The sequence below is a fragment of the Hemibagrus wyckioides genome, linkage group LG02, assembly GCF_019097595.1.
Source record: "Hemibagrus wyckioides isolate EC202008001 linkage group LG02, SWU_Hwy_1.0, whole genome shotgun sequence".
Classification (NCBI taxonomy): domain Eukaryota; kingdom Metazoa; phylum Chordata; class Actinopteri; order Siluriformes; family Bagridae; genus Hemibagrus; species Hemibagrus wyckioides.
Window position 1 is genome coordinate 6,553,928 of NC_080711.1, and position 25,000 is coordinate 6,578,927.

General features: G+C 37.1%; 1 protein-coding gene across 4 annotated transcripts in view; it reads right to left on the reverse strand.

Moving 5' to 3' along the window:
- Positions 1-25,000, reverse strand: part of znf385c (zinc finger protein 385C) — a 107,190-nt gene that overhangs the window by 27,386 nt on the left and 54,804 nt on the right. For all 4 annotated transcript variants that reach the window (XM_058404618.1, XM_058404609.1, XM_058404628.1 and 1 more), the window contains one exon: positions 655-797. In XM_058404618.1, coding sequence (XP_058260601.1) covers positions 655-797 — 143 coding nt within the window. The remainder of the gene's footprint in view (positions 1-654; positions 798-25,000) is intronic.

A 25,000-nucleotide genomic window follows, 5' to 3' on the forward strand; every position in this document is an offset into this window, starting at 1 on the left:
CTGGATCCACCCCCTTTGAACAGGATAAAGAAGTTACTGAAGGTAAATGAATGCTGGAGTATTTAGTATCTATCCCTGTAAAGAGTCTATCTATCCCTGTGTTGAGGCTGAACCCGGAAATTCCCAGTTTCTATGGGTGATCTTTTCTCCATCTTAGCAAGTGACGCATGTGAAATCCGCTCAGCTTCGGTAGCAGCACGGGAGATGTGGAATATTTGGAGAGGCGAGGAAGAGAAAGGAACCAACTAGCGGGGAAGACTGGAGGTAAATTGTTCATAGACAATAAAGGTACTAGGAATTAATGAAAAAAATACACTTACTGAGGTAGAAGAGATGAAAAAACAAGAGAGAAGGCTATCGCTAGTTTTGGAGGACGGGTTATCTACAAATTCTATAAGACGCTCTATACATGTGATCTGACACGTATGAGGTGAGAAGAAGATGCAGAAAGGGAAAGATGGCGGTATGACAGCAGTATTTATTACTGCCTCATACGTCACCTCATAACATTGTTGAAAGATATCCAGGTGATTCCCACCACACCTGACGGTTATGCGTGGTGAAATAAATAAATACGAATGTTACTTCAATTTCAAATCTTTAAAGTAAATTGGAAGCCCGATGTCATACACTGTGTGTAAATTTTAGACTCACCGTATTGAAGTTGGGAAAGAGGCTGAGTGGACTGGAGCCGTTGAGTCTGAAGGGTAGGAAGTTCTTCAGCTCCAGAGGCGTCTGCAGTGGGCGAGTCTGTACGGGTAACGCAGCCAGCAGGGGGCTGCCCTGAGCCGCCGGACCTGTGTGGACACATCGGGAAAAAACACAGAAATGACCAATCAGAAAGGATTTCCAAACCAAAATAATACAAAAAGAAACTTGGATCCAATAACGGGTTTATTAGAGCAATCTCTATTGCTATTAAACTTCATGCTGCCTGAATAATGCATTATATACTGCTGCAACTTCAAGGGTCAGGAAATAAATCATATTAACTGAAGGTGCCCTACTTAACCAATCAGTCATTTCTGCCCGCAGGCTTGTTCTGGTTTTGCTGAGTTAAACATTAGCAATGCAGATGCAATCAGGTCGGTGTTATGTCTAGTGGGGGTCCTAGAGCGACACCTGCCCCCTGGTCACCACAGGCGTCCCTTTCTGTAGACACTGGGAGTTGATAGCTTATTAGATTGTCAGGTGTGTGTGTGGTGTTGATGTCGTCACAAAGCAGAAAGATGTAACGCATAGAGAGACGATCACCTGGTGATGAAACCTGGTTATGATTTTCCAATTAAACCTCTCTGCCTGAGACATCTGTAGATTAGCTCTAGTGTAACTTCAGACACCGGCCATACGTCGGTTGGTGCTCGAAAGTCACCCAGAACTTCCCTCTAGGGAATCTTCGATGTCTGAATGCTTGACGAGGCGAGTGGATGATGTTAGGATGATTTCACCCTCGAGTGTGAGGAGTATAAATAAATCCATTTCTCAGCAAATGAACCTGAACCTTATTAAAAAGCCATCATTTGCTCTTCATACAGCGTGGAGAGACTAGTGTGTGTGTGTGTGTATGGAGTGACCACACAAACTTTCACTGGGCCATGATGCATTAACACACACATACACACTACTTGTCCTGTGAAGAGTAATGGACACTGCGGGTATTAAAGATTTTAGTGTATATATCCATATGTGTGTGTGTGTGTTCACACCAGGATTTTTTAATGAAGCAGAGATGCAGAGGTTTTTCATTTTCCGCTTGGCTGAGCCTAAGATCCACATGGCTTGTGTACCTCCCTACCATGCAGATCAATCACTGTAGCCACACACACCCTCACACACGCCCTCACACACACACACACACACACACGGGTGCACACGATGCCACAGATACACAAGCATGAACGAGCATAAAACCTATATAGTGGATCTGACCTTATAATTCACTGCACATAGAGTTAATGTGGCTAATTGCAAAAATAAATAAAAAAATAATTAAATAAATAAATAAAATAAACACATAAAACACATAAACAAACAAACAAATAAATAAATACACAAAAACTACAACTATTCACACCTTAAAATGTAAAAAAGGGCAAATCTTCACGTCAGGTTAGGATCTGATTATAAAAAAATTTGTGATGCAGCTCAATTTCTATTTTCTACACAGAGAATAGAGTTAGTTATTTTATTTTTTTTTACCATATCAGAGCTGATTTTTAGACGAGTGTCCGTACAAGTATTATTAACTCGGGTTATAGCCGATGATATTCTGTACATCAAATACAATACGTGTGCGACATGGAGAAAATAATCAGAATAAAAATGACCATAATCATGAGAAGAAGAAAAAAGAAGAGCAGAAGATGAGGATAATTGTGTATCATTTTAGACTTAAGGACACGGAACATTACATCTTACAGTGTGTGTGTGTGTGTGTGTGAGATTATATCATGCTAGGGAGGAAATGTACCCACAAGGATATGAATATCCGTGAGTTTCTGTGTATCAGGTCCCTATGAGAAAAATAAAATGCTTTAAAATAAATAAAATAATAAAAGAGCCAAAAAGTTTGCTTTTTATTACTGATTAATGTCAGATTTTGGTGAGGCACAGCATTAATAATAATAATGATGTCAAAGCAGGGTTCTCACAGGGATATTAAGACAAATGTGTGTGTGTGTGTGTGTGTGTGATCTTTTTATTTCTTTATGAGGTCCAAATAAAAATAGCAATTATAAAAGTGACAGTTTTCAATCATGGCTGGTCATCATGAAGATTTTTTTTTTTACTTCAGTTTTATTTAATAAATAAATTTAAATAAATACATTAACAAACATACAAGCAAACAAACAAACAAACAAACAAACAAACAAACAAATAAATAAATAAACACTCTAAAGATACAAAAGATATTTTAAGTTCCAGAGTGAATTAAGAGTGAGGCTGCAAATAACTTAGTGGAAAATCCCCTTAAAGATGATAGATAAAAATGACAAATATAAATTGTGTGTGTGTGTGTGTGTGTGTGTGTGTGTGTTGGGCAAAACAAAAGTGAGCTCATGCTGCACATGCAGTGATTTTATTTCAGAAGCTCAGGTGTAACGGACCATCTCCACAACCCACACACACACACACACACACACAAATGCACATTCACAAAAGAATGTAATGTATTAAATGAGGTGAAACATTGAAGTCAAATGATGCCATGTGGTGCACTGGGAATTTGGTGAGGTCTGGCTCGAGTGCACAAAAACAGAGAGAATCGACAAGACCTTACCCTTCCAACTCACACACACACACACACAAACACACACACACACACACAAACACACACACACACTACACACACTCCCCCTTCTTTTCTTTCCCGACAAGTCGAGTTGAAAGGCATAATCATGATTTTCAGAGTAGTAATTAGCCCAGACTGCAGCCTCGAGCCCCCCTTCTATCCTCCATGCATTTTCCCTCTTATACACACTACACACTACACACCAGCTGCTCTCGCTCCATCTCTTTCTCTTTCTGTCACTTCTTTTTTCCCCCAAACCTGTTCCTCTCTGTATCTATTCTCAAAAAAAGTGTTCTCTAGCTCCACACAGATGTTAAGGATTTGAAAACATTCTGCTTGCTTGTACGTGCGACGTGTCCAGGCTGAAATCCGGTGGAGCGAGATGTTCATGTTTCCTCCATTTATGTAACCCAGCATGCTCTCTCTGTCACAAACACACACTGCTGTCACATTCTCTTTCATCTCAACACAGACTCGGGCAGGACGCTGCTTCGTGAAGCATGCCTGTATATGTGTGTGTGTGTGTGTGTGTGTGTGTGTGGGTGTGTATTTGCCCATGTACCTGACAAGAAGAAAATAGGATGTGAAAGATGCACCCCCCACCCCAAAAGAAAAAGTACCCAAAAATTTACACAGACTACTGAACGAGTAGAATAGCACAGAATAACCCTCACAGAGAGAGAGAGAGAGAGAATAGTGGCTGATTTTCATGTATATTAAAAAATATATATACTGTATATATATATATATATATATATTTTTCCCCCCAGTTGTTTAATACTGTATGTCCCCCTTTTTTTCCTTTTATTTTTTTTTTAAATTTTTCAGTGAATGAATGAATTAATTATTTTTAAAAGAAAATTCTCCTCTCCTTTTTATTTATTTTTAGTTTACCCAATGCATGTTTTTTTCTCTTGCGTTTTTGCCTGATGTTAGATGTTGTTATGTTTGAAAAAAAGCAAAATAAAAAAATACGTTAAAATAAATTTCAAAAATTAAATAGAATACGATAAAATAAAATACAATTAAATAATAATAATAATAATAATAATAATAATAATAATAATAATAATAATAATAATAATAATTCACAAATAAGGCTAGCCTGACTGTACCTACAGTTACAGTTGCTTTACAGGAATTTCCTGATCTTTCAGAATTTACACCAACGTGACTCCATGTCTGCTGTAAATGAGGTCATCTGCAAACTAAGGGGGATTATTTAAATGAGGTCATAATGTGCAAATATTTAGAATGTCAATAAAAAAACTCCCAGAATAATTTAAGATACGTGATAAGTGTAACACATAAAAAAATCTAAAAATAAAAATGTGTGCAAAATATAAGAATGACTAAATATAGTCATACACAGTATCTCTAATATAGTAAAATAGTTCTACTTAATTGCTTAATCTGCGCAATATATTTATATTTATCCTAAAGCAATCAGGGGATGGAATGAGCAGGATGCAATGCGATGTTTTGCTACACAATGATATTTTTATCTATCTGTCTTATAGTGTAATGTATTGCCTCTTGTCTTGCAGTGTTTACACACGGTTGCAAATGATTTGAATAGTTTCTTTACAATATAATTCTGTGTTGTCTCATGTAGATCTCGGTCTTATTTAGCACTAGGGTCCTGGAGGAACGTTGTTTCATTTCATTATGTTGTACATATAATGTATGTGATGCATAAACTCTAAGCTATGAAACTATATGTTCCTGTATCTGTAAATTCTATGTTTACAATTCGTTATCATTTCTTTTTTTTGCACTCTCCCATCTCTTCCCTCATCATGGTGTGTTACAAATGCCAGGTCTGGACTGTCATAGACCGCACCCCCCCTCTCCAAATCCTGACCACCTCACCTCACCCATACACACCAATAAGTTTATCTTATATGGGAGAATGACCAGTCGTAACACCAACCAAATCATGGCTAATAGTAACTTAACACAATAGCCCAACATCTTGCTCTAGCTACTATTCAGATATTACATTAATATTATTAGAAAGATTTAATCTAACAAATAAAATGAATGCGATGAAACGAGGTGGGGATTTTTATCAGCAGTGAGAAATGAACAATGAGAAAGTTCAAATTAAAGTTTTTATGTATCCCTAATGAGCGAGTCAGAGGTGAACGTGATGATATGAGGAAGAATCCTTGGGAGGAAGCAGACTCAGAAGGGAACCTCATCCTCATCTGGGTGACACCAGAGTGTGAGATGTAATCTTTCTTTCTTTCTTTCTTTCTTTCTTTCTTTCTTTCTTTCCTTCCTTCCTTCCTTCCTTCCTTCCTTCTAGCTAGTTTGCATAGTTAGTCATATACTAACTCTTTCCTTTTCCATTTTTTTGTTGTTGCTTTTGTTTTGGCTTTTTCTTCCACCTTCTAATTCCCACCTAACAGCAAACTCCTACCCACAGGGTGAAGATAGATAGATAGATAGATAGATAGACAGACAGACAGACAGACAGGCAGACAGACAGACAGACAGACAGACAGACAGATAGATAGATAGATAGATAGATAGATAGATAGATAGATAGATAGATAGATAGATAGATAGATAGATAGATAGATAGATAGATAATTTATTCATCCCAAAGGGAAATTCACAGCTTACAGCAGTATCCACAAACACAGGTAATAGATTAAATAGGAAGGAATATAACAAAAAATACTAAAATACCCAAATTTAGGGTACAAAAATATAACAAGAAATATATCAAATAACAAAATATTACATAATTTAACAAAATATAGCAGAAAAATTCTAAATACAGAGATTTAAGGAATAAATATAGAAAATTAGATGAAAAACAAGATAAGTAATGTGCAAAACAAGTGTTTAAGGTTACAGACCTAGTTGATGTGCAAAAACTGTTTATGTGCAAAAACTGCATGTTTATGAGTCCTGTGCAAATCTCAGTTTATTGGGAGTTCATTGTTGAGATGTACATTGTGCTTCCAGCCCATGGCATCCTTTCAAACTGCTGCTCCTGCCTCATCACGAGGCAGTGTAACACACTCCACAGAAAGCTCCATCAGCCCTCTTTCACATACTCGATCTCACAGAAGCACACGAGTGGCTAGTGCTGCTGTGATTGACAGGAGAGACGGTGATGTCATTCTTTATTACCAACAAGTGGAAGCAGGAAAGCAGACAAATCCTATTAATTAGCATTACCAGTGTTTTGGGTCTGTTTCACAATTTTTTGTGTTCTGACATTAGTTTCATTGCCCCACAGTGATTACCTTTTCACTAAATGCCATTATTTTACCTGCCTGTTCACAGCAGAGAGAAGAGCTTTCACTGTAAGGAATAATTACAGCAGCTGTCTTGAACTGAATGATTGTTTGTAAAGTAAATGAAAGCCTGTGTGTAGCGTAGGCTGTTCAAATGCATCACAGAGCAAATACCTAATAAAAAAACCGGCTTCATCGAGATAACATCAAGTGTCTGAGATGAAACATTACAGAATAATGTTCTTGTTCCGTCTTGAGATGAGGAAACTGGCTTATGTAGTAATTCACACTGCGGGCGGCAAATATTAATCTATTTACAGATGCACTGACCTGTAGTTTGTGCTTCGAGGTAAAAACTGCAAACTCATTAAGGCAAACACAAAAACAAGAAAAAAAGGACATGATGTTCATGCAATAAAATAAATATAATCTTGAGTAGAGTTTTTTGTAGGTGTTATTTATTGTTATTAATAAATCAGGGACACATACTTTCATGGAATTGAATCGTTATGAATTAAACCCTGATGCTTTTACACCAGTGGGTATTGTGTGTATATTTAGGATATCTGGACCAAGGAACAATAAAAAATGTATACATTTTTTAAATCTATGGCTCAATTGAATTTTTAATAACGTAGACAATTTGTAAATTGTTTATATTAATGCACTGTTTGTAATATGTTATTATTATGGAGAGAGAGAGAGAGAGAGAGAGAGAGAGAGAGAGAGAGAGAGAGAGGGACTAGAGTGAAAGAGAAAGAGAGAGGGAGAGGGAGAGAGAGAGGGAAGAAAGGGAGAGGGACAAAGAGAGAGAGAGAGAGAGAGAGAGAGAGGGATGAGAGAGAAAGAGAGATTGAGAGAAGGAGAGAAGAAAGAGAGAGGGAGAAAGAGAGAGATAGAAGGAGAAAGAGAGAGAGGGGAGGAAAAGAGAGGGAGAAAGAGAGAGAGGGAAGGACGAGAGAGAAAGAGAAAGAGAGGGAGAGAGATAGGGAAGAAAGAGGGAGGGAGAAAGAGAGAGAGGGAAGGAAGAGAGAGGGAGAAAGAGAGAGAGGGAGGAAGAGAGAGAAAGAGAAAACGAGAGAGGGAAGGAAGAGAGAGGGAGAGAGAGAGAGAGAGAGAGAGAGAGAGAGAGAGGTAACGCGAGTAATGGAGTGACTCTTTATTGTTAAAGTGATAACCTTGTCTCTGGAATGTTCCACAACATTAACGATAAATTGTTAATAAAAGTCTGTCATTCATTAATAAATGGAACCTTGTAATCATTGTCAAATCGCTGTAGTACAAGCAGAATAACCCCGTGGAATAAAAACGTGGTGTTATACAAAAATAATACACTTGGCACCGGGATGTGTGTTACTGTGTGTGGAACAGCAGTCCGATTGTTTCCTGAATTAAAGCGCAAAACCACCAATAAGGAGAAAATGACCAGCTATTGTTCTCCCAAACCCCATTTTTGCTGCATTTGCGATAAATTGCAGAGGTGAAAGCACTGCAGCCGTCACGCAGAGTTTCAGTTCCCAGCTAAAGGCAGCATTTTGCCTACAGGATGATTTCTTCCCTTGTCTGTGTGTATTAACTGCTCACAAGCTACATCAGGATTCCCCAGAGACTCTTTGTGTGGAACAAGGATGCCAATAGTGTTTAGCAGAGAACTCTAGTGTCTTTGCCTTCTTCACTGCACACGATCCTTCCACTTCTCCTTCTTTTCACATTTTCACTGTCTGCAAATGCCGTGGCTCTCTGTCTTCTTTTCAATTCAAATTGCCCCCCTCGCCCCCCCCCCAACTCCTTTTCCCCAAAGAGGCGGGTGTAAAAAGATGAGTCTGCTACTTTTGATGAGGAGTAACGACGCATGACGAACATAATGAGGAACGAAATGATGGACTGATTTCAGGCTTGGCTGAGTCCGTGTGTCACGGGGGGAAGCACACGCCGTCTGAATTAGCACGGGGCAGAAAGAGCCTCTTGAAAGCACGGGGTCATTCTGACGCTCACCTCGGAAACAAAAGCCATATCCGTCCGGCTCCTGCTTCAGATTTAATCTAACAAATAAAATGAGCGCGCTGAAATGAAGGTGGGGATTTTTATCAGCAGGGAGAAATGAACAATGGGGAAAGGTGACGCAATTCTCCCTCGCTGCTCTGCCTTTTATTCCTCAATTCATTCTTTTAGTTTAGATTGAAGAGTTTATGTTGTACATAGAGGCACGTGAATTATTCCGTCATTCGTATTTTATAGGTGTTTTCAGGCACATAACAAGGCTTTTTAATAAATAATTTTATATGTCTTTAATTTAAAACAAATTGACAAATGTTTTTAAAAAAATTGTTGTCATAATAATTTTAATTTTTAATAATATAAAAAAATAATGAATAGCAATACAATAATTTAATAATAAATAATAAATAATTATTAAAAAATAATTTTAATAATAATCTTTGTTTACAGTGAAACTGGTTCAAAATAAAAGTCTCTAATAATAACAGTTCTATAAAAAGACATAAATATTAGCCATAAAGCCTTAGAATACCTATTAAGCAGGACAATTCTGTTAATCTAACATTATTTTTCATGATTTATTTTATTTATTATTGTTCCATGTCATATAAAGAATATTAAATGTTCGTTCGACTTAATGTGTTGTCCAGTGTTCCTTGTTAACAAACCAATAAATAAATATTATGTCTTTTTCAACCTAAATTTACTAATTCCGGGTCAAATTAACCCAAATAATTATATTTTTATGAAAAGCAGTTTTTCTTTTTGCATTTGTTGTAAATCATCTGCATTTGCAGCTGTATTTTATAGCCAGCGACTATAATATTCGTTTCTCATGCTTCTATTGTTATTCAGCACCAGTATTTAATAAATCAAATTAAAATAATAAGCATTAATTAAAACATTGCTTCATTTCAATTTCTACTTCTAAAACTTCTAACTTCTATTGGTATATTTTGTTACACAAATTTAACTTTATCACAAAAACAAGTGACACTTTCATTTAACGTGATCTAATAATTGCAAATTAATCAATCGCAAATGTTATCTAAATGTTATTTAGAATTGAGATAAAGACACAAGTGTGTAATTTTTGGTAGTATGTATTTTTATTTGATTTCTGTTTTACTTTTAAAAGCGTAATAATGTCCAGGCAGTATAAAAGGGTCTAAAGAATGAACGTAAGACAAGGGTTAAGCTTCAGTGTTTGTTCACATACAGGAAATGGCACATATACAATTCTAAATCATTTCAGCCCCAAACCTGACATTAAGCACATTTCTGTACAGAAAACGGATTTTCTTAAAATGATTAGATATTAGTACTAAAATTGTACTGATTAAGTCTTAAGTCTTATACTGATTAAGCATGATCCTTTCTCCAAATATACAGGTGAAGAAGTGACTACAGTGCTGTTCTCAAATCTGATTGGTCAAAAGATTCATCGATTAAACTGATGTTTGTCGCTTTACAGTTTCTCATGACATGAACCATAACAAGCTGTGTTTTTTAATAACATCGAGAGAGAAAAGAAGAGGCTGGTGAGGGAGTGACTGTTTAGCAAGCTGCTATATCGGAGGTGACTTTCTATAGATGCTCAAGGACGATCCACAAAGGTCAGTGTAACTATAAATGGATAATGTCAAACTGCTGTGGTATCAGAGGAACAAAACTGTTTACATGAATGAAAAATAAATCACTAGTTATTATATTAACTTATTTGGCTTCTTTGTTTCACTCTTTATGCCTTTATGTCTGTTTCTCTGTATCTGTCTCTTTCTGGTGATGACAGCATCCTGCTGCAGCCTGATTTCATGCCTGACTGAGCTCAGCCTGACAAACACACACACACACACACACACACACACAGACTCACACACACACACACAGACACACACACACACAGACACACACACACACACACACAGACTCACACACACACACACACACTCACATATGCAAGCATGCACCTTAAAAACTGTGTCTCAATCACTTGAACCCAGTCGTCTCTGTGAACCTCTGTGCTTCAGAGTTACACTGGTGTGTGTTTGTGTGTATGTATATATGTGTGTGTGTGTATGTGTGTGTGTGTGTGAGAGAGAGAGGTAACTGACAGCAAAAATGTTTACGTGACTGAAATAACCCATGATGCGCTGAACAACACCGACCTCCAGCCTTATCAAACCCTCCATTTTGGTAAACGTTCAGACTAGGAGCGAGCCAAGAAACGCTGATGTCAAGAGCTTGCTCATCCATTTTGTCGCCATGACAACAACCCTGCCACACTCTAGTTACGTTCGTGATCATTATTAAATGGTGCGTTTAGAAGGGAAATGTGTTTTTTTTTTTTAAATAAGAGAGAGAATGTGTGACGTGTTTCCCATTTGAATGATAGCGAACGAAAGCAGTGAGAAAAGCGTTGCTAGGCAACATGCAAATATGAGTGCCAAGCATCAACTAGCTAATGATTAAGCATAACAATTTCGCTAGCTGCCACACAGTCATTAAGTTTTTTCTATGTGAATGATCTAAACGGGAAAATGGCTGTCAATATTTTCCTCAGGGTACAATGTTACCTGAAAGTACATTATATTATTACCTCAGAGTACACTATTACCTCAAAGTACATTATATTATCACCTCAGAGTACATTATCACCTCAGAGTACACTATTACCTCAAAGTACATTATATTATCACCTCAGAGTACATTATTACCTCAAAGTACATTATATTATCACCTCAAAGTACATTATATTATCACCTCAGAGTACATTATTACCTCAAAGTACATTATATTATCACCTCAAAGTACATTATATTATCACCTCAGAGTACATTATTACCTCAAAGTACATTATATTATCACCTCAAAGTACATTATATTATCACCTCAGAGTACATTATATTATCACCTCAGAGTACATTATATTATCACCTCAGAGTACATTATTACCTCAAAGTACATTATATTATCACCTCAGAGTACATTATATTATCACCTCAGAGTACATTATATTATCACCTCAGAGTACATTATATTATCACCTCAGAGTACATTATTACCTCAAAGTACATTATATTATCACCTCAGAGTACATTATATTATCACCTCAGAGTACATTATTACCTCAAAGTACATTATATTATCACCTCAGAGTACATTATATTATCACCTCAAAGTACATTATATTATCACCTCAAAGTACATTATATTATCACCTCAGAGTACACTATTACCTCAAAGTACATTATATTATCACCTCAGAGTACATTATTACCTCAAAGTACATTATATTATCACCTCAAAGTACATTATATTATCACCTCAGAGTACATTATATTATCACCTCAGAGTACATTATTACCTCAAAGTACATTATATTATCACCTCAAAGTACATTATATTATCACCTCAGAGTACACTATTACCTCAAAGTACATTATATTATCACCTCAGAGTACATTATTACCTCAAAGTACATTATATTATCACCTCAGAGTACATTATATTATCACCTCAGAGTACATTATTACCTCAAAGTACATTATATTATCACCTCAAAGTACATTATATTATCACCTCAGAGTACATTATATTATCACCTCAGAGTACATTATTACCTCAAAGTACATTATATTATCACCTCAAAGTACATTATATTATCACCTCAGAGTACATTATTACCTCAAAGTACATTATATTATCACCTCAGAGTACATTATATTATCACCTCAGAGTACATTATTACCTCAAAGTACATTATATTATCACCTCAGAGTACATTATTACCTCAAAGTATATTATATTATCACCTCAGAGTACATTATTACCTCAAAGTACATTATATTATCACCTCAGAGTACATTATTACCTCAAAGTACATTATATTATCACCTCAGAGTACATTATATTATCACCTCAGAGTACATTATTACCTCAAAGTACATTATATTATCACCTCAGAGTACATTATTACCTCAAAGTACATTATATTATCACCTCAGAGTACATTATTACCTCAAAGTACATTATATTATCACCTCAGAGTACATTATATTATCACCTCAGAGTACATTATTACCTCAAAGTACATTATATCATCAAGTTGATTGATCTAAAACAAGTACTTCTGTACTATATACAGTATATCTCATTTAAAAATAAAGAAGTACTGCGGTGTCCTGATGCCTCGAGCGGCCATGTTGATTTGCTGAACTCAGGGCTGTAGAGACAGAGGTTCCATGATATTCTGACCAGTAAATTATAAGATACAAGATTTAGCTGGACATACAGTACTGAGCAAAAGTCTCAGGCACATGCAAAGAAATACTGTGAAGCAAAGAAAGTTTTATGAACAATGAAATAAAGAAAACTATAAAGAGTGAATGGTAATAAAGTAAAAAGGTCATAGCAGTCAGCCCAGCAGTCTGAGGTACGATGTGTGCGGTATGATAAGGTTTACTGAGCATGTTGGAGAATCTGCTACAGATCTTCTAGAGACTTTAACTGTTGCACTCTGCTTCTTGGTTTGTTTCTGCAGCAAATCCCAGCAACCTTCATTGTTATTTGGTCTGGTGTATATGTCGCTTTCATTAACATTATTTTGTTGGAAATGTAATGTTTGGAAATAAAACATCTAGAGACTGTCAAAAAAGTCAGCAGCCAACTGAAATATGTTGAAGAAAAGCCAAAAAAACACAATATGTGTTTTATTCTCATTGGCTCCAGACGTTTTGTAAGCTAACTTTAGCTGATAAATTAATAGAGGAAGACAAAAATCTTCATTATGACTAAAATAACACCAGTGCAGCCCTGAGTGAAAATGTAGAAAATGAGGCAACAAAGACTTGGCACTTTAAGTCTTTCATCATGTACATCACACACCCTAATCACACACACACACCATTCAGCACTACAGTGAGATGGAGCTGCATCCAGACGTCACTGTGGGAGTGAGTCGGTCTGCAGTGGGAGGATGGAAGGAGTGGAGGAGCTGGAGCGGGTGATGAACAGCTCGATTAAACGATAACATCTCAAACCAGAAGGAGCTCTGCAGAGGATGAACGAGCGAGGGGTTCTCTGTGAGCTAACAGTAACATGCAGCTGTGACACAGGTTACACACACACACACACACACAGCTTAGCTTATAGTCTATCCAATAACAGGTCACCGAAGAGATCAATAAATACAACCACACAACAGTGCAAATAACACTCCTATATGTTGTGTGTGAGTGTATGTATGCGAGAATGTGTAAGTGTGTGAGGAAGAGGACGAGAGTGAGGCACTATCAAAACCAATGGTGCAGAGCGGCCATCCCATCTGCCACAAGGGAACAATAAAACCTGAGGCCTGCTGTGTGTGTGTGTGTGTGTGTATGTGTGTGTGTGTGTGTGTGTGTGTGTATAAAACCCTAAGGCTATACAGTGATAAATTACTCCCGTTTCCTCCAGGGAGAAAGGCAGAGAGAGAGAGAGAGAGAGAGAGAGACAGAGAGAGTGTGTGTGTGTGTGTGTGTGAGGATTGGAACACAACCGCTAATGTCTTAAAGATGAAGAGATGAAGAGTAGCAGCTCTGTATAACGAACAGATTAAAAAACACCACTTCATTATCACACACTGCCAATGAAGATCAGTGGCGATACACACACACACACACACACACACACAAACAGAGCCTGAGGGAAAGACAAGCACACACAGGAGGAAAAGAAAACATTTTCAAGTGAGAAAGAGTAGAAAACAATTACAACAAAACCATCCACAACAGAATGGAAAGAAATAATGACAAAATAAAAAGGTTAAAAAAATACAAACAAATATTAAAAGTAAAAAAGAAATATAGAAAAGGAAAAAGAAAGAATGCAAAAGAAAATAAAGGAAAGAAAATGAAAGAAAGGCAGGAATGAAATAAAAAGGGGAAATAATAAAGACAAGAAAATAAAATAGAAAAAAGAAAAGAAAAGGCAAAAAGACAGGGGAAATAATAAAATGCATATATAGATTGAAAATAAATAAATAAATAAAAAAATAAAAAAATAAATAGTCCAAAATATGAAAATAAATATGCGAAAAGGGAAAAAATAAATAAAACGTAAATAGAAAACTGAAAACAAATGTAAAGGCAAGAAAAATAATATTAAAAAGTAATAGATTACAGCTATGAAAAAAGAATAAAAGAATGAAACACAGGAAAGATAAAGATCAGATAAAATATAAAAATGTGCATAAAAGGAAAAACAAAAACTAAGAATGTGGAAGAATGAAAAAGAATTAATAGAGGGAGGTGAAAGAAAAGGAAATTAAAATAATATCAAATAAAAATAAAATAAAATAAAATAAAATAAAAATAGAAAAAAACATAAGGCAGGAAATAATGAAGAGGAAAGATAAGAAAGAAAACAGAGTAAAAAAAGAAGAAGAAGGGAGATCTGAAGATGAGTGGAGGGGAATGGATGGGGGAAAAACGTTGGAAGAAAAGTAAAAAGTAAAATAAAAAATAAGTGACAAATGAAATAAAATGAATGAAAGAAAAAAAGTAAAGAAAAAAATTAAAATAAAAATGGGAAAAAAGCATGCAGCAAGAGATGCAGAAGGTGAATTCAGCGCTCTTATTTGCGTCACTTTGTCAGTTCTTGCTCTGTGTGTGTGTGTGTGTGTGTGTGTAGTGGCAGTTAAATCTTGCCAAAGGCTGAACATGTGCTGTGCTGATCATTTGATGCTCCTTTAAACAGTTTTTTTCTCCAGCAGTGAATCAGGAGAAGAGCCTCACATCCATACATTTACAGCTCCAACCTACACACACACACACACACACACACACTGACAGAATGACAGCTCAATCAGAGCAACTTAACATGTTAGAGTGATGTGATGTGAGTCTCGTGCTGTTTATTTCCTGTCTAAATGAAAGCATTTCCTGTGTGATGGAGTCATTTTAGATGCGGATTTCAGATTCATCGTGTACATAAACACCTTGGGGACACACACACACATTTAGACTTTTCAAAGACTTTTGCTAAGTAAATACTTAATCTAGAGGACAGTCACTTGAAGGTCATCCTGTCATTGAAGTGCTCCGCTCTCTCTCTCTCTCTCTCTCTCTCTCTCTCTCTCTCTCTCTCTCTCTGGAGTGTGCTGTGTATGTAAATGGCATCACTCTTTATCTGAGAGCTGTCTAAAACACAGCAGCTCATAGGGAGTTTGGCAGTGGCGAGGTGTAATTGTTTTAAATAAGCCTCATGCGTCACGCTGAATAATAGCAGTCAGTAAAGACATTCATCTACACAAGCACATCTGCGCAACTTCATTACCGGCCCCCGATCCTGCCAAGAGCCGTGTAACGCCGTAAACACTCCCCAGAGCCAAGCGCCGCCTGAAGACCGATTAGCCGCTCTTTATCAACAAGACCCCGCTAACACACACACACACACTCATACACAGACTCACTCACTCACTCGCTCACACACACACTCATACAAGCACACACACACACACACTTACAAATACACTCTCTCTCTCTCTCTCTCACACACACACACACACTTACAAATACACTCTCTCTCTCTCTCTCTCACACACACACACACACACACACACACACACTTACAAATGCACACACTCACACTCTCTCACACACTTACAAATACACTCTCTTAAACACAAACCCACACACACACAAACTTTGTTTTCCACTTATTATTTTCACTTTAAACTTTTCCTCAATTTTTGATTTTAAAATCTCAAGATAAAGCAGTGTGCAAGAACATAACCAGCTGCACAGTACATTATATTGTTACATATATATTATATATTATATATGTATAATCTTATATATATATATATATATATATATATATATATATATATATATATATATATATATAAATACATATACATATACATATACATATATATATATATATATATATATATATATATATATATATATATATATATAATTGGTTGTCTAATAGTTAATATTTTGTCGGTTTTGTGTTGAGCAGGACAGGACACAACAAAACTGTGTTTCTCACTTTAATCACTGTATTTAATCATCACATGGACACCATCTGATAAATGTTATATCCGGCACTTAATTTTTTTAGGACAGAAAAATCATATTTATTATTTTTTTCCCCCAAAATTATTTCTGTCATCCCTAATAAATACCCTAAACAAATCCAGACACGCAGGGCAGATGCAGGAATCTAACCACTAACCCCGGAAGCAGCAAATCTGGTAACCACTATGCCACTGTGTAATATAACACAAAATAACATCATATAACATCATATCTGAGATCTGTGACAAGCATCACTGGATATTGTGGAGGGATGCTGATATGATATGCACAAGCCTATTTTACAGAGACACACACACACAAGAGAAGACTATCAAAATTTAAAACTGGATTGTTGATCTTCATCATCGCTTGGGAAGGTCACCCTATTCATCCTATCATTTCATCCTATTAATCCTACCTTCTTATTCTGAACATTTTGCATTTTATAATATTACAGTTTAAACCACAGACAGAGAAGAAGTTTTGAAAGTGGCATTTTGGGAGCTTTTCATCCATCTATAATGTTTTCCAGCATCTGCTCACTAGAATAGTGAAGGCTGAAGAGTTGAAGACAAACAAGTTAAATCTTTAAACCTCTGAAATGCAAACATATATGGCACCGTGAGCTGGTTATACATCCATCCATACATTTTCTATACCTGCTTTATTCCTAATTAGACTCATGGGGATCTGCTGGAGTCTATCCCAGCACACACTGGGTAACAGGCAAGGGTACACCCTGGACAGGTCGCCAGTCCATCACAGGGCCACACATATAGACAGACAACCACACACACTCACACTCACTCTTATGGGCAATTTAGTATCACCAATCAACCTAATGTACATGTTTTTGGACAGTGGGAGGAAACCGGAGTTACTCGGAGTAAACCCACACAAGCACAGGGAGAATATGCAAATACCACACAGAAAGGCCCCTGCCTGCTCGAACCCGGGATTCGAACCCAGGACCTTCTTGCTGGTTGTACATGTAAATCCCAAATAACACAGGACAACAGGAATTTTCATTATTAAACATACTCGTAGTCCAGGAAGCAGGTTTTAAACGCTTAATAATCTTCTCAAAGCACAATACAAGATGCCAAGCTAAACGATCACTATTTTACAGAAGGACGAGAAAAGTTAGTTTTCTGAGGCAGCGGAACTGTGTAGCAAATATGAATAAAGCTATAGAGAATAAACAACTTTTAAGCAAACGTTTACTTGTTAAATCTGTAACTTGAATGTAGTTTGCTGTTGTAATGAGAGAAATATACATCACTCATCACATGCAGCTGGTTAGCTTGATGGTTGAACATCGATGTTAGCATGTCGAACACAGTGTTGGAGTCTAACTGTATATACTTGTAGCATTTAACAGATTCAGTCCATGTTGAGCAGTTGTGGCAGTGTTTCTGAATATATTATTTGTTAGCATTTTATATTAGAGCTATTAGAATGTAGTGTAATTTGTACAGTCTTGTCAGTCCTTATTGTTTCTAATTTAATCTGTGGTAATACTGTACTCTGAGGTAATAATATAATGTGATCTAAGGTAATAATGTACTCTGAGGTAATAATATAATGTAATCTGAGGTAATACTGTACTCTGAGGTAATAATATAATGTGATCTAAGGTAATAATGTACTCTGAGGTAATAATATAGTGTAATCTGAGGTAATAATATAATGTGATCTAAGGTAATACTGTACTCTGAGGTAATAATATAATGTAATCTGTGGTAATACTGTACTCTGAGGTAATAATATAATGTAATCTGAGGTAATACTGTACTCTGAGGTAATAACATAATGTAATCTGAGGTAATACTGTACTCTGAGGTAATAATATAATGTAATCTGTGGTAATACTGTACTCTGAGGTAATAACATAATGTAATCTATGGTAATACTGTACTCTGAGGTAATCATATAATGTAATCTGAGGTAATATTGTACTCTGAGGTAATAATATAATGCAATCTGAGGTAATATTGTACTTTGAGGTAGTAATATAATGTAATTTGAGTTAATCATGTACTCTGAGGTAATAATATAATGTAATCTGAGGTAATATTGTACTTTGAGGTAGTAATATAATGTAATTTGAGGTAATCATGTACTCTGAGGTAATAATATAATGTACTCTGAGGTAATAATATAATGTACTCTGACGTAATAATATAATGTTCTCTGAGGTAATAATATAATGTAATCTGAGGTGATAATATAATGTTCTCTGAGGTATTAATGTAATCTGAGGTAATAATGTAATATGAGGTAACAATGTACTCTGAGGTAATAATATAATGTAATCTGAGGTAATGATGTACTCTGAAGTAATAATATAATTTAAAAATGTGTGTATGGTTACATGACTAGTACAGAAATAACACACACCACAATATCCTGCATTTATTCACAGCAGAGGAATTTAAGCAAAAGTTTGTGTGTGTGTTAGTGTGTGTGTGTGTGTGTGTGTGTGGAGATGTTATAATATCTCTGTGACCACTAAAGTCATTCCATTTAACCCTGAGTTGAATGCATTTCTTCAGAGATCCATCTGAGCTAAAAGAGAAAAAGGGGTGAGAGAGACACACTGTGTGTGTGTGTGTGTGTGACACAGACAGCTCCCTCCATCATGAGCTAGAGTTCTATTGTCTCTGATTCGCTCTGTCTGCCTACATCTACTGCCTGAAGGTGAAACTCATGTATCACCCTGACTACTGGCCTGCTTGTGCATGTGTATGTGTGTGTGTGTGTGTGTGTGTGTGTGTGTGTGCATGTTCCAGCCTTCAGTGCCCGTTGTCGGTATGTGAGAAGGCAATGCATAATGCATCAGCTATACACGCTCTGACGCTGAAACACAGCGTGGCCTTTTAAATTCTCTCCTCTTAGTCATAGATGTGACTGAAGCTACAGTCGGGAATTCTCTCTACTCTACTCTCTACAGAGGAAATGTATGCATATGTAAATGACTGCTAATCATACATCTAATACAGTAACACACTCCATGTTCTGAACTTCTGTTCATCTCAGGTGATGCATCCCCATCTTGGATCTCTGTGGACAACTCGCTGCCCTCACCAACGGTCAATTGTTTGTACAACCCTGTACAACCCACACACTCATGTCAGTGTCTCCTTTACAGTATCAGAAGGATTCATCTGTTTCAATCCACACAGGCTGTTCAGGTGTTTATTCAGTCTCTTGTCATCTCTCCAGTGCTGCCTCCACCGGCTTTCTCTAGCTGCAAAACCTAAAAACGGCCCATCACCCACTCACGTCAAAGCTCTTATCACACCCGACACTGCACCACGGTCCCTCTGATCCTCCAGCACTTCTCTACTGATCCCACCATCTTTTAGAGTATGAGGAAGGTCTGAATCATGACTCTTCTCCGTTCTGTTCAGCACCGAGGTGTTGGAATGAACTTCTGTTAGATATCTGAACTGTCGAGTCACTGGCTAAAGTCTGAAGACCTACCTCTTTCTGAAGTACTCAAGCTAGAACAAGTGCTAATCTTGCTGTATAATGTTTCCAAAAAAGGCTGATGGTATTCTAAATCTTTGAACAAGTGAACCAGTATTAATGTATAGATAGAGACTTCAAAAGCACTACTGTAAGTCACTCTGGATAAATGTAAATGTAGATACATAATATAGAGTACATAACCCCTGCAGGTCCCCCTGTCCCACCATTTAGAGGTATAATCCATTTCAGTATCATACCCTCTCTAATCACCAAGCATCTCTAACCCTATCTAACCACCGAGCATCTCTGAACCCTCTTTAACCACCGAGCATCTTTAACCCTCTCTAACCACCAAGCATCTCTAACCTTCTCTAACCACCGAGCATCTCTAACCTTCTCTAACCACCGAGCATCTCTGAACCCTCTCTAACCACCAAGCATCTCTAACCCTCTTTAACCACCGAGCATCTCTGAACCCTCTTTAACCACCGAGCATCTCTGAACCCTCTTTAACCACCGAGCATCTCTAACCCTATCTAACCACCAAGCATCTCTGAACCCTCTCTAACCACCGAGCATCTCTAACCCTCTTTAACCACCGAGCATCTTTAACCCTCTCTAACCACCAAGCATCTCTGAACCCTCTCTAACCACCGAGCATCTCTAACCTTCTCTAACCACCGAGCATCTCTAACCTTCTCTAACCACCGAGCATCTCTGAACCCTCTCTAACCACCAAGCATCTCTAACCCTCTCTAACCACCAAGCATCTCTAACCCTCTCTAAACACCGAGCATCTCTGAACCCTCTCTAACCACCAAGCATCTCTAACCCTATCTAACCACCAAGCATCTCTAACCCTATCTAACCACTGAGCATCTCTAACCTTCTCTAACTTCCTTAAACTTTTCAAACTCTAAATATTTTTTCATGATCCATTTGTATGATACACGATACAGTGTGCATCATGGTTTGGAAACAAACTGCAATAACGATTTTTGTTTTTAAAAAAAGTCTTCTTTAATTTATTAAATGTCTACAAAAATAGTGATTAAGTGTAAAGTATTTAATACTGAAAAGAAGAAAAATAATAAAAATTATTTAGAATTACCAATCAACCTAATGTACATATCTATCTATCTATCTATCTATCTATCTATCTATCTATCTATCTATCTATCTATCTATCTATCTATCTATCTATCTATCTATCTATCTATCTATCTATCTATCTATCTATCTATCTATCATTCTTGTATCTCAATTTTAAGCCCTAAACCTTTCCTGCAGAACGATTTCCACTGATTGCAGGCCTGACATTTTCAACCACTGTTGATCTTTATGAGTCAAAATATCATGTGAGATGTTCAGCAATAAAATTTAAAGATTTAGCGAGCATCCCTGCACTGTCAGAAAGGAAGGAGGATTATATAGATTAGTATTGTTTCTTTAAACAAAGGCGTGCTCAATATATTAATTAAGACTCATTCAGAGTTCCTGGCATTTATACTGAGAGTAAAAGTGAACACTGGTAGCATGATTATAAGTAATTCTTTGTTACTGAGATGATCGCTCTGTCCTGATTGCTTACTGCTGATTAAACGTAACACGCATTGTTCCTGCTCCTCTAACCTGAGCAGTAATGCAGCGTGAACTTCTCTTATCAGACCTGCTGTAAGGCCAATCGGTCTGTCAGCAAACTGAGAGGCTTAAAGCTAGTTCTCGGCTTAAAAACAGTCCTCCAGCTAGTGTGAGACTGAATGCAGCAGAGAGAACTGATCCAGTCGTCCAACACTCTGATACTCAACACCTGCAGCTCACAGAGCAAAAGGATACTCAGTCCAGTTCAGTCTGACCAACAGACACACTGAGGTCTCAGTGTAAATGTGTGAGGATGAGAGAAGAGAAGAGAAGAGAAGAGAAGAGAAGAGAAGAGAAGAGAAGAGAAGAGAAGAGAAGAGAAGAGAAGAGAAGAGAAGAGAAGAGAAGAGAAGAGGAGAGGAGAGGAGAGGAGTGGAAAAGAGAAGAGGAGAGGAAAGGAGAGGAGAGGAGAGGAGAGGAAAAGAGAAGAGGAGAGGAGAGGAGAGAAAATAAAAGAATAGAAGAAAATGAGAAAAGAAAGAATGAGAAGGAAGAATGAGAAAAGAAAGAAAAAGAGAAGAGATCATGAGAGAAGACAAAAATGAGAGAGGGGAGAATGAAAGAATTTAAACAATGAGAGAGAGGGGAGAATGAAAGAAAAACAGATGAAAGAAGAGAGAATGAGAGATAAGTGAAGATACGACGAGAAAGTGAGAGACTGGGAGAAGAGAGAATGAAAATAAGAGAAGACAATAAGAGGACAGAGAATAGAGAATGAAAGAAAAGAATGAGAGGAGAGTGTGAGAGAAGAGAGAATTGAAAGAATGAGAGAATGAGAGAGGAATGAGAAGACTGTAAGCAGGGAACTGATGTATCTCCATCTTTTCTGCCTCTTCTTTCAAACCTGGTGCTGATTGTAGCTCAGCTGCAATGTATACTGTATATTAGGAAATGATTTGAATAGCAAACAACAGGGAGCATGTAACCTCCCTCTCTCTCTCTCTCTCTCTCTCTCTCCTTTCTCTCTGTGCCGTGATTTGGCCGTCCTAACAGGGACCATTATTATCCAACCAGCTGTCTATTCAAAATGCCCAAAATGACTCCCAATCATCTCGTCCATCTCGCCCTGTGATGTTGCTCTCTATTTGCGGCGCGGGCACACACGTGTGTGTGTGTGTGTGTGTGTGTGAGTGACTCTCGAATATAACAACACAGCAACAACGGCCACAAAATCAAATCATTGCTCTGTGCTGAGACTCGATGCTCACATATGTTCACATTTCTCTCCAATCATTAGCACTGAGTCACTCCAAAATGGCAGCCTGTGCCCTACAGAGTGCACTACACAAGACCAAAGCTGTTTGTTTCCCACAGACGTTCAGAGATCGGGCAACTGAGGACATCAACATTTTTGCAGGAAAATTCCTTATATTCAGACAGTTAACCATATACTTTATTAAAAATAATAATAAAATAAAATAAAAAAAATAAAATTAAAATAAATAAAGAAATAAAAACTCAGGGATAGAAAATGCTGACTAATAAAGGAAACAGCATGTTTCCCTTCTTTGCTGTCAAGTTTAACATGGTGTAACATAAAATTAAGAGACAATTCAGAAATTAAAAATTGCAATACAATGACAAACGAAGGAGAAAATGGCCAGCACAGGAAACAAAACAAAAACAAATTTTATCCATAAATATTTGCTCTTTGGGGTAAGCAATGTATCCGGTGGTACATTTCAGATGAATAATCTTTAAATAAAACCTACTAGTTCTCTTACAAAAAACTCTATTTTTATATCCAGCTTTGTTCACCTGCCACATTTTGGTTCTGTGACTGAATATCATTCAGACACAACATTCGGGATTTGTCCTGTGGCATGGCTTAGATCACATATAAAAGAAAGAGATCAAGAAAGACAATGTTTGCACTAATGGTAGAAGAATTCTACCATTTTTACAGGTCAGCACTGCTGCCTCGCAGGTTCAGGGTTGGGGGTTCAAATCCCGCCTCTGGGTTTTCTGGGTTCCTCCCCCAAACACATGTGTTGTAGGCAGTCTGGCATAATTTTTCTGTAGTGTGTGTGATTGTGCCATGTATTTGGCTGACACCTTTTCTTTTCTTTCAAAGACAGAAATTTCAAGACTTTACATAATGACTCCAAAGGGTTAAACAAACTCCTCTGTACCTATAATGTACCTTTTGATCGAAACACGTAAGGACTGCAGTGCATGTGTTACTGGTGTAACAAATCCAGGCTGAAAAAGGGCTCCGGTGTCTGAATGTTGCTGTCACCTTCCCTGCAGCGAATGGCGGCTTTGCCAAGAGATTGTAGGCAGGAGAAAACTATTTTTGTTGTGCTGGCTCAAACTGGCCACATGCTTTGTCTAAGGTGTCCCTTGGGCTCTGTTACAATAGTGCAAGTGTGGCAGAGAAAAGACTCCGACAGCGGAGACTCTGTTAAAAAACACAGAAGAGCAAATAGCCTGGAACAGCAGAAAAGTCACTCTTGTGTCTGACTGGATGCAGTGGCACTATACTGCAGTGTCTAGGAAATGGATACAAGTCATTTTCACATGGTTCTCTGAACCAGTGGTGGGGGGTGTACTGGTTTAAATGAGATACCGGTGAAAGAAAGATAGCAGAGCGTCGCCATAACAATAGTTTTGATTGGACATCAACTATTCATATAATAGGGTTTTGCATAGATGTTTGTCGAACAGTACACTCCTCCTTAATGCATTCTGTTTGTCCTTCCCAGACACAAAGCTTCCCTATAGGATGATCGGGAGATCATTTCAAGCGACAAAACCTCACTGAAATAGTAATGAGCATGACTGTAATCTCAAACTTAAACATATCACCACCAGACAGATTCCCAGAGACACAGAGCTGTAGCAGTCACTCAGTAGTCTAGCCTACTATGTTTATACGTTTATTATTATTATTATTATTATTATTATTATTATTATTATTATTGAAGTATGGAGGAAGGTGATGAAACATCGACATAGCTTTAGATAGATAGATAGATAGATAGATAGATAGATAGATAGATAGATAGATAGATAGATAGATAGATAGATAGATAGATAGATGTACAACTGGATGAATGGATGGATAGAGTCAGGGTCATATCAAATAACAAAAAGCATCTCATATAACAGAATATTGCTGTATAGTGAAATACTGTACACTGTAGTGTAATAGAGTATACTGTAGTGTAATAGAGTATACTGTAGTGTAATAGTGTATACTGTAGTGTAATAGAGTATACTGTAGTGTAATAGAGTATACTGTAGTGTAATAGAGTATACTGTAGTGTAAT